Source organism: Pelodiscus sinensis, unplaced genomic scaffold (genome assembly GCF_049634645.1).
Source record: "Pelodiscus sinensis isolate JC-2024 unplaced genomic scaffold, ASM4963464v1 ctg36, whole genome shotgun sequence".
NCBI classification, from domain to species: domain Eukaryota; kingdom Metazoa; phylum Chordata; order Testudines; family Trionychidae; genus Pelodiscus; species Pelodiscus sinensis.
This window is the reverse complement of record NW_027465931.1, coordinates 1,393,691-1,406,387: the sequence shown is the minus strand read 5'-3', so window position 1 is coordinate 1,406,387 and position 12,697 is coordinate 1,393,691. Positions and strand designations below refer to the sequence as shown.

General features: G+C 54.5%; 1 protein-coding gene across 1 annotated transcript in view; it reads left to right on the top strand.

The window, feature by feature from the left end:
- Positions 1-11,134, top strand: part of LOC142825128 (maestro heat-like repeat-containing protein family member 7) — a 38,483-nt gene extending 27,349 nt beyond the window's left edge. Inside the window, exon 7 of the mRNA XM_075916852.1 lies at positions 11,105-11,134. Coding sequence (XP_075772967.1) covers positions 11,105-11,134 — 30 coding nt within the window. The remainder of the gene's footprint in view (positions 1-11,104) is intronic.
- Positions 11,135-12,697: the final 1,563 nt, after the last annotated feature.

The following is a 12,697-nucleotide window of genomic DNA, read 5'->3' as shown; positions in this document are numbered from 1 at the left end:
AAGTGTGACAGACCCTGGAGCTGTGACCGGCCCTTTCACCCAGCAGGATGTGCCGAATGCCCCAGAGGACCAAGGGATGGTGGGCGTGGCACTTCAAGCACACCTTGATTTTCTTCTGTCAGGGCTGGGGCATCGGACCGTCCAGGCTGGGTTCCTGTGATTTCCCGCGCGTGCTGGGCGGATGGTTTCCTGTCCAGTGCAGATTGCTGCTGGTGCGGGACCTCTGCATATAAATGCTGGGTAAGTCCTGGTGGGTTTTTAATGGGCAGTGTCATGTGGTTTGGTAACTCAGGGTGCCCCTGTATAAAACTATGGTACGCCCACATCTTGAATACTGTGTACAGCTGTGGTCTCCTCACCTCAAAAAAGATATTTTGGCCTTGGAAAGGGTTCAGAAAAGGGCAACTAACATGATTAGGGGTTTGGAACGAGTCCCATATGAGGAGAGGTTAAAGCGATGGGACTTTTCAGTTTAGAAAAGAGGAGACTGAGGGGGGATATGATAGAGGTCTATAAAAACATGAGTGGTGTGGAGAGGGTGAATAAAGAAAAGTGATTTATTAGTTCCCATAATAGAAGAACTAGAGGACACCAAATGAAGTTAATGGGTAGCAGGTTTAAAACTAATAAAAGAAAGTTCTTCTTCACACAGGGTGTAGTCAACCTGTGGAACTCCTTGCCAGAGGAGACTGTGAAGGCTAGGACTATAACAGGATTTAAAGAGAAGCTAGATAATTTCACGGAGGTTAGGTCCATAAAAGGCCATTAGCCAGGAGATAGAAATAGTGTCCCTGGCCTCTGTTTGTGGAAGGCTGGAGAAGGATGGCAGGAGACAAATCGCTTGATCATTGTCTTTGGTCAACCCTCTTTGGGGCACCTGGTGCTGGCCACTGTCAGCAGACAGGCTACCCAGTACTGCCGTTCTTATGTTAGGGTTCTTGGTTGGGGCACAGGGCAGAGCCCATCGGTTCAGAGCTGCTAAGAGCAGAGTTATTTGCACTTACGTCCCAGCCAGACTCCCTCGTATCCCCTAACACAGGGCTGGGGGGATCCTTTTTTGGGTCGGGGGCCACAGAGAAATCCGTCGGGCCTTGTAGAAGTTGGGCGGCAGGAGTGGAGCTTAGTGCCTACGGGGCCAAGGGAAACAGAGAGGGCACCATGTCCACAGGGCCGGGGTGCCATTTTCCCTAGGGCCTCCGGGGGGGTGGGGGGGGAGTGTGTCTATGGTCTAGGAGCCAGGGCCCACCAAAGATGAATCCGACCCAGGCTCTGGTACATCTCTGCAGCGCTGCCGGCCGGTTCCCCCACCTCTTGGTCCTCAACCCAACTAGACCCGCTTCCCGACGGCTGGTTGCCCCCTGGCCAGCCCCGCTCCCTCCAGCCCCCTCCCAGCCAGCCCTGCTTCCCGGCGGCCGGTTCCCCCCCACCCCCTCTCTTCCAGCCAGTCCCGCCCCCCCCCCCCCCCCGGCCCCTGCTGTTCGGTATTTTTTTTAAACCATCTGGTAACCCTAGCAGGTGGGGGTGAAAAGTGCATGGAAATGCCCGCACAGGCGCGTCTGGGAATGAGATGCTGCTCTAACATCTCCGCCTCTGTTCACTTCCAGCCCCTGCCTCGTGGCGCTGGCCCCCCCGTGGCCTGGGCAGGCCCCCCAGGCGCACCATGGCCCGGCATAGCAAGCTGCAGGAGCACGTCCTGAGCCTATACAGGCAGTTCCTGCGCACCGACCGGGAGAAGCCGGGATTCCTGCCTCGCATCCAGGCCGAGTTCCGGAAGAACGCCAGCATCCCCCGGGCCGACGTGATGCACATCGAGTATCTGCTCCGCCGTGGCCAGAGGCAGCTGGCGCAGCTCCGAGACGCGAACACCAAACAGATGGGCACCTTTGTCCAAGCCAAACCGGAGGAGCAGTGACCCCTGCTGGTTGGCGCAAGCGTCTGTCTTGTACTGGGACGGTTGGGGGTGAATTCACAGATCAGCCTTCCTGGTTCTCACATCCCTGTGCACCCCTCGTGTCCAAACACAGGTGCCTGGCTTGGCATTTGCTGAGCTAAGGTGTCTTTATTGGCAGCCAAGCTTTTAAACAGTTCAGGTGTGGATGGGTGATCTGGAGGAGATGCTCTTGTTTCCAGGACCTGGTACACAATTCATTCTACCCCTGCTGGCTCCTCTCTTCGGGTATGTCTACACTACAGCGCTAGTTCGAACTAAGCTAATTCGAACTAACGCGTCTAGAACTAAAAACTAGTTTTGCTAATTCGAACTAGCAAGTCCACATTGAGTGGACTCTGAACAGGGCTTAAGGATGGCCGGAAGCAGTGCCAGCAGGGCATCAGAGGAGGACTTAGAGCGTGGAGATGCAGTCTCAGGCTAGCCGAGGGCTGCGCTTAAAGGGTCCCGACCCCCACCCCGGACAGACAGTTCTAAGGGGTGCCCCGCTTGAAAACCAGTCCTGGCTTGGAGTGCCCGGAGTACCCACACTGGGCACATCACACCACTCAGCCATCAGCCCGGCTGCACTTGCCGCAGGCTGCCATCTGGGGAGAGGGGGTAATCGGGGGGCTGCAGGAGAGCTTCCACCCCCAGAAGCCTGCAGAGCCAGCCCAGTCCTCCCCATCGGGGGCTCGTACCCCATTCCTCCCTCACCTCCTTCCACTTACCCTTCCCTAGCCCCCCTTCTTATTGATGTACAAAATAAAGATAACGTTTCTTCCAACATTGACTCTGTCTTTATTGAACAAAACTGGGGGAGACTGGGAAAAGGAGGTGGGAGAGGGGAAGAGAAAGGCTGGGAGAGGGGAGGGCAACTAACATGATCAGGGGTTGGGAACAGGTCCCAGATGAAGAGAGGCTACAGAGAATGGGACTGTTCAGCTTAGACAAGAGGAGACGGAGGGGGGACAGGATAGAGGTCTCTAAAAGCAGGGGTTGGGTGGAGAGGGTGCATTCCGAAAAGTTCTTCATGAGTTCCCATAAAGAAGGACTAGAGGACACCAAAGGAAAGGAATGGGTAGCAGGCTTCAACCTAGTAACAGAAAGTTGTTCTTCACAAAGCAAAGAGTTAACCTGTGGAACTCCTTGATGCAGGAGGCTATGAAGGCTACAACTAGAACAGAGTTTAAAGGGAAGGGAGATCAAGTCATGGAGGTTGGGTCCATGGAGTAGTCTTAGCCAGGGGGTAGGAGTGGTGTCCCTGCCCAAAGTTTGTGGAAGGCTGGAGAGGGATGGCACGAGACAAATGGCTTGGTCACTGTCTTTGGTCCATCCCCTCCAGGGTCCCTAGGGTTGGCCGCTGTCGGCAGACAGGCTACTGGGTTAGATAGACCTTTGGTCTGACCCAGGACGGCCATTGTAAGCTCAGGGCTCAGGGTCGGGGGTCTCAGTGGACCCCCTTGATTTTCATGCACACCTGCTCCTGGGTGGCCAGGCTGGCAGCTCTCCTGCCCTAGCCGGCCACTTTCCTGTGACCTAGTGCGGAGGTCGTGGACGAGGTCCACGATGTCCGCACTAGCCCAGGTGGGTGCCCGCCTCTTGCGGTCCCGGGCAAGCTCCCGGGAGCCGCCAGCCTGGTCCCGGGAAGAGGGGGTGGGCTGGGGGACATCGGGTGGGTGGCTCTGTGCCGTGCCAGGTGCAGGGTCTGCCGGCTGGGTACTGGCAGGCTTGCACCTGGCACGGGCACCGTAGCCAGCCCGTGCCCCTTTAAGGGGTCTGGGGCCGGGAGGGGGGCATAGAGTTTCCCTGGTGTTGGCCAGAGTGGCCACCAGGGAAACCTGGGGAGGGCTAGCCTCCCACTAGTTCGAATTAAGGGGCTACACACCCCTTAATTCGAACTAGTAAGTTCGAACTAGGCTTAATCCTCGTAAAATGAGGTTTTCCTAGTTCGAACTATTCGCTCCGCTAGGTCGATTCAAATTCGAACTAGCGGAGTGCTAGTGTAGTGGCTATGAATGTTAGTTCGAACTAACGTCCGTTAGTTCAAACTAACATTGTAGTGTAGACATACCCTCTTTTAGTTTTGTTAATAAAAACAACTTTTTTAAGGCGACGCTATGATTCTTGTATCCTAGAAAGCAGCAGGAGGTCTGTGTACGCAAGCCTAGACTGAGAGGTCATCTAGCAGAGATTACAATTTGTTTTCTGTTTATCTTTTCCAAGCTCTCTTGGCGGAAAAGAGTTTGGGGATACCCCTTGGAAGAACTCAAAGCCTAAGAAGAAAGGTGGGTTTTTTTATTCACTTGGCAGAGGCAGCTACCTCCCAAGGTGAAGGGATCTGTGACCTCAAGGAAGCTGGTTTTTATTTTTAAGCGGAATGCTGTTAAGGCAAGGTCTTTAAGGTCTCTTGCAGGTCTGTACCTTCTGCACTCTGAATGCCAGAGTGGGGAACAGAGTTGACCACCCTCCCCCTCCAGTGGCAACAGCCTCCCTGCGCTCTGCCTCCAGGCTGCGCTGACACCCCAGGAGCATCTGAGCCCCGCCCGGCCTGACCCCATGGGCCTGGCGTGGGGAGCTGGGCCCAGTGACACCCCAGGGGTGGGATCCAGCTGAGTGCCAGGTCCCAGCTCCCCAGGGAACGCCGCCGCCCTGCAGCCTGGGTCTGGGTGGGGAAGCAGGGACCCGGGGAAGGATTTAGGCCCCGGGGACAGTAACTGGCCATGAGCTCCCAGGGCACCGCGGGGCAGCTGGGCCGATGGGCCCCTGGGCTGTGTAACGAGGGGGCAGGGAGCAGGCACCGGGGGGGGGGGATTTCCCCGGCCTGAGGCCTTGGGGAGGCCGATCCTGGATCATGCGCCCGGCTCTGGCCCCGTTTCAAAGGCTGCTGGCAAAGTGCAGCGGGGGCAGGGCAGGGCCCTCTGCTGCTAGAGGGGATTTGCCGACTCCCTGGGCTTCCTTGGTTCCATTTTCTCCCACCCCCTGCGAGTTAGCCCAGGCTCTCACACACTCACCGAGCAGCAAGAGGAACAGAGACAGGAGCATCGGGGCTGCGGCAGGAACCGAGAGGGTGGAAATGGCCAAACGACGTCGGCTTCTGACGAGACCAGGAAGGGACAATCTGCAGTCGCTGTCTGCTCCGACCTGCCCCCCGCTGCCCCTCTGGGCTCACAGCAGAAAGCCCCCCTCCCCGTGCAGAGTCTCTGCCAGCCCCTCTGGGAACCCAGATGCTGTCGCTGCTCTGATCCTCGTCAGGGCGTACGGTGAGGGAGCAGAGATGCCGCGGCCCTTCTGCTCTGCCCCATCCTCTCCTCGTGTCTGATCGTCACTGTTCTTCATTTCCTGTCCTCTACATACCCCACCACCACCCACATCTTTATTTAGCGCCGGAAGCCTGAGAATCAAACACGTGTAGTTACAGGACTCAGCGAAACCTACCATGTTAGATGTAGTCCTGGCCTCGCTGGAAGGTTTAACATGAACTACACTGAACTCATACATAGAGCTCAAAGTGCTGTATCAGGGAAACAGGTGGGGAAACTGAGGCACGGGAAGGTGGGAATGGGAGTGTCCTGAAGTCACCCAGCAGGACAGAGCCAAGAATAGAAGTCAAGTCTTTGTCTATACATTCAGCATTAAAACACTGAGCGCACCGGGTGATTTTTTACACCTCTAAGCAATGTTCCCTCTAATTATTTTCATTTGTGTGCGCCATAAATATTGTTATGTGCACTGAGGTATGTGTGGATATGCATCACCAGTGGCAACACCTATTCCTGGCTATGGGCACTGTGCTCCTCAGCTGGGCTGCATGTAAATGAAGGGTAGCGGTGGTCGGAGACTCTCTTCTAAGGGGGACGGAGGTGCCCATCTGTCGCCCTGACATTTCATCCCAGGAGGTATGCTGTCTGCCGGGGGCCGTATCCAAGATTTTACGGAGGCATTGTCGAGGATTATCCGGCCCTCTGACTACTACCCCATGCTACTCATCCATGTGGGCACAAATGATACTGAGAGGTGTGACACTGAGCGGATCAAGAGTAACTACAGGACACTGGGGGTATGTCTAGACTACAGGCTTTTGTCGACAGAAGTTTTGCCAACAGATACTGTGGACAAAGCTTCTGTCAACAAAGAGCGTCCAGACTACTTACAGTTCTGTTGACAAAGCAGGCTGCAATAACGCCTTCTATTGACAGAACTCTGTTGACAAAAGGTGTTATTCCCTGTAGAATGAGACCGCCTTGGCTTAACCACGAGATCTTGCATGATCTAAAAATAAAAAAGGAGTCATATAAAAATGGAAAGTAGGACAAATTACAAACGATGAATATAGGAAAACAACACAGGAATGCAAGGGCAAGATTAGAAAGGCAAAGGCACAAAATGAGCTCAAACTAGCTATGGGAATAAAGGGAAACAAGATGACTTTTTATGAATACATTAGGATGAAGAGGAAGCCTAAGGACAGGGTAGGCCCACTGGTCAGTGAGGAGAAACATAACAGGAATGGCAGAGATGCTTAATGACTGCTTTGTTTCGGTCTTCACTGAGAAGTCTGAATCATAGAATCATAGAATCATATAATAATAGGACTGGAAGGGACCTCGAGAGGTCATCGAGTCCAGCCCTCCGCCCTCAAGGCAGGATCAAGCTCCGTCTACACCATCCCTGACAGATGTCTATCTAACCTGTTCTTAAATATCTCCAGAGAGGGAGATTCCACCACCTCCCTTGGCAATTTATTCCAATATTTGACCACCCTGACAGTTAGGAATTTTTTCCTAATGTCCAATCTAAACCTCCCCTGCTGCACTTTAAGCCCATTACTCCTTGTCCTGTCCTCAGAAACCAAGAGGAACAAATTTTCTCCTTCCTCCTTGTGACACCCTTTTAGATATTTGAAAACCGCTATCATGTCCCCCCTTAATCTTCTTTTTTCCAAACTAAACAAGCCCAGTTCATGAAGCCTGGCTTCATAGGTCATGTTCTCTAAACCTTTAATCATTCTTGTCGCTCTTCTCTGTACCCTTTCCAATTTCTCCACATCTTTCTTGAAATGTGGCGCCCAGAACTGGACACAGTACTCCAGCTGAGGCCTAACTAGTGCAGAGTAGAGCGGCAGAATGACTTCACGAGTTTTGCTTACAACACACCTGTTGATACAACCTAGAATCATATTTGCTTTTTTTGCAACAGCATCACACTGTTGGCTCATATTCAACTTGTGGTCCACTATGACCCCTAGATCCCTTTCCGCCATGCTCCTTCCTAGACAGTCGCTTCCCATCTTGTATGTATGGAACTGATTGTTCCTTCCTAAGTGGAGCACTTTGCATTTCTCTTTATTAAACCTCATCCTGTTTACCTCTGACCATTTCTCTAACTTGCTAAGGTCATTTTGAATTATGTCCCTATCCTCCAAAGAAGTCGCAACCCCACCCAGTTTGGTATCATCTGCAAACTTGATAAGCGTACTCTCTATCCCAATATCTACATCATTGATGAAGATATTGAACAGTACGGGTCCCAAAACAGACCCTTGAGGAACTCCACTTGTTATCCCTTTCCAGCAGGATTTAGAACCATTAACAACAACTCTCTGACTACGGTTATCCAGCCAATTATGCACCCACCTTATCGTGGCCCTATCTAAGTTATATTTGCCTAGTTTATCAATAAGAATATCATGTGAGACCGTATCAAATGCCTTACTAAAGTCTAGGTATATGACATCCACCGCTTCTCCCTTATCCACAAGGCTCGTTATCCTATCAAAGAAAGCTATCAGATTAGTTTGGCATGACTTGTTCTTCACAAACCCATGCTGGCTATTCCCTATCACTTTATTACCTTCCAAGTGTTTGCATATGATTTCCTTAATTACCTGCTCCATTATCTTCCCTGGGACAGACGTTAAACTGACCGGTCTGTAGTTTCCTGGGTTGTTCTTATTCCCCTTTTTATAGATGGGCACAATATTTGCCATTTTCCAGTCTTCTGGAATCTCCCCTGTCTGCCATGATTTTTCAAAGATCATAGCTAAAGGCTCAGATACCTCCTCTATCAGCTCCTTGAGTATCCTGGGATGCATTTCATCAGGACCTGGTGACTTGCTGACATCTAACTTTCCTACGTGATTTTTAACTTGTTCTTTGTGTATCCTATCTTCTAAACTTACCCTCTCTCTGCTTGTATTCACTACGTTTTGCCAGCGCAAAGCCTCAGAGGCGCGGGGAACCGCCGCTGCTGCCGCTCCAGTCTGGATGCCTGTGGTCTGCTGGGGACGGTCCCCAGCAGACCACAGGCACCCGGACTGAAGCCGCAGCCGCGGGGGGGTCCCGTGCCTCTGAGGCTTTGCCAGCGCAAAGCCTCAGAGGTGCGGGGAACCGCCGCTGCTGCTGCTTCAGTCAAAGCGGCAGCAGCGGCGGTTCCCCGCACCTCTGAGGCTTTGCGCTGGCAAAGCCTCAGAGGCGCGGGACCCCCCCGCAGCTGCGGCTTCAGTCCGGGTGCCTGTGGTCTGCTGGGGACCGTCCCCAGCAGACCACAGGCACCGGGTCTCATGCGGCAGCAGCGGGGGTTCCCGCGCTTCTGAGGCTTTGCTCTGGCAAAGCCTCAGAAGCGCAGGAACCCGCCCGCTGCTGCTGCTTGGGTCCCGATGCCTGTGGTCTGCTGGGGACGGTCCCCAGCAGACCACAGGCACCGGCACCCAAGTGGCAGCAGCAGCGGTTCCCGCGCTTCTGAGGCTTTGCCCTGGCAAAGCCTCAGAAGCGCGGGAACCCGCCCGGTGCCCCTGGTCTGCTGGAGATGGTCTCCAGCAGACCAGGGGCACCGGAGCAGCTTACGAACGGGGCTTTCTCGCCCCGACTTCCGGGGCGAGAAAGCTCCGTTCGTAAGTGCGGATCCGACATAAGTCGGATCCGCGTAAGTCGGGGACTGCCTGTAAGAACAACCCAGGAAACTACAGACCAGTTAGCTTAACTTCTGTGCCATGGAAGATAGTGGAGCAAGTAATTAAGGAAATCATCTGTAGACACTTGGAAGGTGGCAAGGTGATAGGGAACAGCCAGCATGGATTTGTAAAGAACAAATCATGTCAAATCAATCTGATAGCTTTCTTTGATAGGAGGCAGAGGCAGGCCGGGAATGGGCCGGGACTGATCCGCGTTCTCCTTTCCCCGGGGAGGGGTGACCCTGGGCCTTTCAGGGGGGCTCTTGTGTGACTGCACCTGGGCCCCAGACTGGGGAGTGGCCGTTAGTGGATCCCCTTGTTCCATCCTCCGGAGTGACCCTTCAGTCGGGGCCATTGCTCAGGGTTGTCTCCTCACAAGACCGGCCCCGCCCCCGCCCCCGCCCCCGCCCCAGGAGCTGTCTCTGTCCGTCCATTTAGCTTAAAACCGCCTCGGCAGCCGTTTGCATGGGACGTGCAGCCCCAGGATGCTCAGGGACCACCCCCTCCCTCTTCTCTCCCCTCAGAACTCAGCCGACTGGCCGAGGATGGGTCACCACGTGGCCCAGCTGGGCCTTTTCATTTTGGACCCTTCCGAGGACGTCAGCCGGCTGGCCCGGGAGGGGGTGCACTGCCTCTGCCAACTCCTCCTGCATCACAGGGGTAAGGAACCCAGCCGGGACCTGGGCCCCAGGGACACCCTGAGGGTGCCAGCAGCGGGGGGAGGGGTCCCAGGCCTTTTCCCCCAGACTGGCCCAAGGGGGGATGCGTCCCTCTGTGTTCCCGTCCTTCTTCCTCCTTTGCCCCTCCATTTGCCCAGGGATGCCTGCAGGGACCCGTGGGAGGGGAAGGGCTCAGACCTGCCAGCAGAATGACCCTGTTTTGTCTCTTGCAGGCCTCAACATCCACGAGACAGAGGACCTCTGGTGCAGGCACTGGTACAAGGAGAGGTGGGTCCTGGCTCACAGCAACACAGTCAGGGTGGGAGAGGTAAGGACGCGCTGCCAGGGCAGGGCAGGGCTCAGGGGTGGGCTGCCCCTTTGTGACGCTGTCCCGGCGTTTCAAGGGGGCGGCTCTTCCTAGGGGCAGTGACGCACGGAGCCCTGGATCTCCCGTAGAGGGGGAGCCAGGGCGGGGGGGGAGGTAACACTTTCTGATGTTGGCCAGTGGTCTAGGGCTGCTCTGTTCTGTGAAGGGGGGTGAGGTCTGGGAGGATCTTGGGGGCAGGAGGAAGGTGTGACCTGGGGCAGGGCTTGGGGTGCAGGGTCAGGAGAGCGTCCAGGTGCAGGGTCTGGAAGGGAGTTTGGGGAAGGAGGAAGCTGTTTTAGCCTCAGGAGTTGGGGCTGGGCTCTGGGCCATTAACTGAAGCCTCGTGTCCTCTTGATTTCAGGTCTTTGGGCAGCGCTTCTCCCAGGAGCAGGAAAACTCCTTTTTGGAGACGGCTCTGCTCGCTGCCCACTCCTCCCTGCGGCGCCCCAGCAAGGCCGGGCTGGTCCTGGCCCACGCCCTGCAGGGGCAGGCCCAGCACGTCCTCGGCTACATGGTGAGCAGCCAGAGCGGATGCAGGAGAGTGGGGAGGGTCAGGGTCTCCTTCCCATCCCCTCAGGGAGTCCACCCCGCCCCTTTCCTCAGGCTGACAGAATCCCTCCTGCCCCTGCGAGCGTCCTTGGGGTTGGGGGAGGCTCTGCACACACAAGCCGTGTCCTGGGAGATGGGAGGGGGGAGAGGTGTCAAGAGCCCTGGGAGGTGGGTCAGGAGCTCACCCTACGGGCTGCTGGCCTGACAGGGGGGTGAGCAGGGAGCAGAACAAGTCTCAGCACTGGGGGCAGGAGGGTGGAAATGCTGGGGGGGGGCCCAGTACCCCTGACTTCCTGGGGATGGATCTTTGTCTGACAGATTCTGCTTCCCTTGCAGCAGGAAGACAGCCAGTGAGCGCACCAGGAGCTGAGGAGGCAGCAGCTGCGTCCCCACTTCCAACCCTGCAAATTGTATATAATTGTATTTTAATTATGATTAAACAACATTTGAAAGAACTTTTGGAGCAGGCTTGGTCAATCATTGTTAATCCTTCAGTCTCTCCATACGCAGCCAACAGTGGACAGCAGTTTTATATTCTGGAATGCAACATTAAAACATTAGACGGAAAGTCACTTTAAAAGGGAAAATCGAGAGGTTCCCTTTCAATCTGATGGCAACAACTCATTTACCTTTTTTTTTTCATTACCCAGATTTTCGTCAAAATTGACAAGTTTCTTTGAGGTGTTTCAATTTTGATGAAACTGCATTTTCCAGTGGAAAAGCATTGCGCTGGAAAAATTCCAGCCAGCTCTAGGAAATAGGTAATACACCAACCAATGGCTCTCAGGAATATGTAGCATAGCTCACGAGTGTACTAGAACGAATAAAACGACCTTGTCATGCACTGCAAGAGGCTTTTTGTGTTCAGTTATTTCCTTTTTTTAAAAGCCCTTCACCCCAGACAGTTGCAGCTTCCATCCATGCAGGACTCTGCTGGAGAACACACAGCACGCTGGCTGCCCAATTTTATTGTCCACATGATGCCCCCTCTGGGAAAGGTGAGAAGGTTGCTCTGTGGTTGTTTGGTCCTCTGGTCTCAGCTCCTCACTGGTTCCCCTGCACAGACATCCCTCTCTGAAGAGCTACACAGCACTTGAGTTGCAACCTTTTCTGTCACTTCACATAGCACCATGATCTGATATATGTTGATTTTCGTCTGGCTTTTGGCATTGTCCCTCATGGCATTCACACCGGAAGACTGGGGAAATGTGGTCTAGATGAAATTAGTATAAAGTGAGTGAACAACGGCTTCTACATTTTGTAGATTACTCCAAACTGGGATGGGTTGCAAACACATTGTAGAATGGGATTACAATTCAAACAGATCTTGAGAAACTGGAGAATCGGGCTGGTATCCCGGATTCTGACTGCACCTTTATACAGCCACAGCCTCCTGCCCCGGCACCAACATTGACAGCGGATGGTGATGGCTTCCCCCATGGCAACCACCCCGCCGGGACTGATGGAGATGGAGGGTCCGGGCGCAGAGAGCTCTGCATTTACACACAGACAGGAGTGAGCTGGGGAGGCACAAACTCCTCCCCGTGTGTTAGCACCCACTCCCAGGGACAGCGACGGGGCTCACAGACACCTCTCTGCACCCACAGGGGCCCTGCGGGTTGGGGACTGATCTCTGTCCCCCTTAGAACAATCTGGAGTCACCCCCGACTGCCCTGGGAGTAGGGCCTGGTTCAGATCTAAGGCCCCCAGTGTCGATCCGCAGTCACCCCCCAACTGCCCTGAGGACCCGTCCGGATTCTGATCTAAGCCCCCCAGTGTCAAAACAAGGAGGTGGAACTCAGCTTTGGGGTGAACATTCAGGTATCAACAGCTCTTCTCTGTCCCCACCTGTCCCAAAGAGAGATACTCATGTCCCAACACCCTGAATTGCTCCGCCAGCCAGCATCCTGGAGAGGAGACAGCTCATTAGGGACCAGAACTCAGAGCGATTGGATCCCACACCCTGGTCTCGGATCTCCCACACACACACCTGCCATAGGCACGTGCCCCAGCTGTCTCTGATACTCACCGAGGAAGAGGACGGTGATAGCAGATGCCATGATGGGGCTGTGAGGGGCCCCTTAGCACCACCACCAACGCCCCGGTGCCCAGTTCTACCCAGTCCCATATAAGGAGCTCAGATGCTAGCTGCAGCTACAGGAAGATGTCGATGTCTTGTCACTTCCTGCGTCCGTCACACTTTGTCTCTGATCTTCAGGTGAAATCTAGTGCGGTCACAGTTA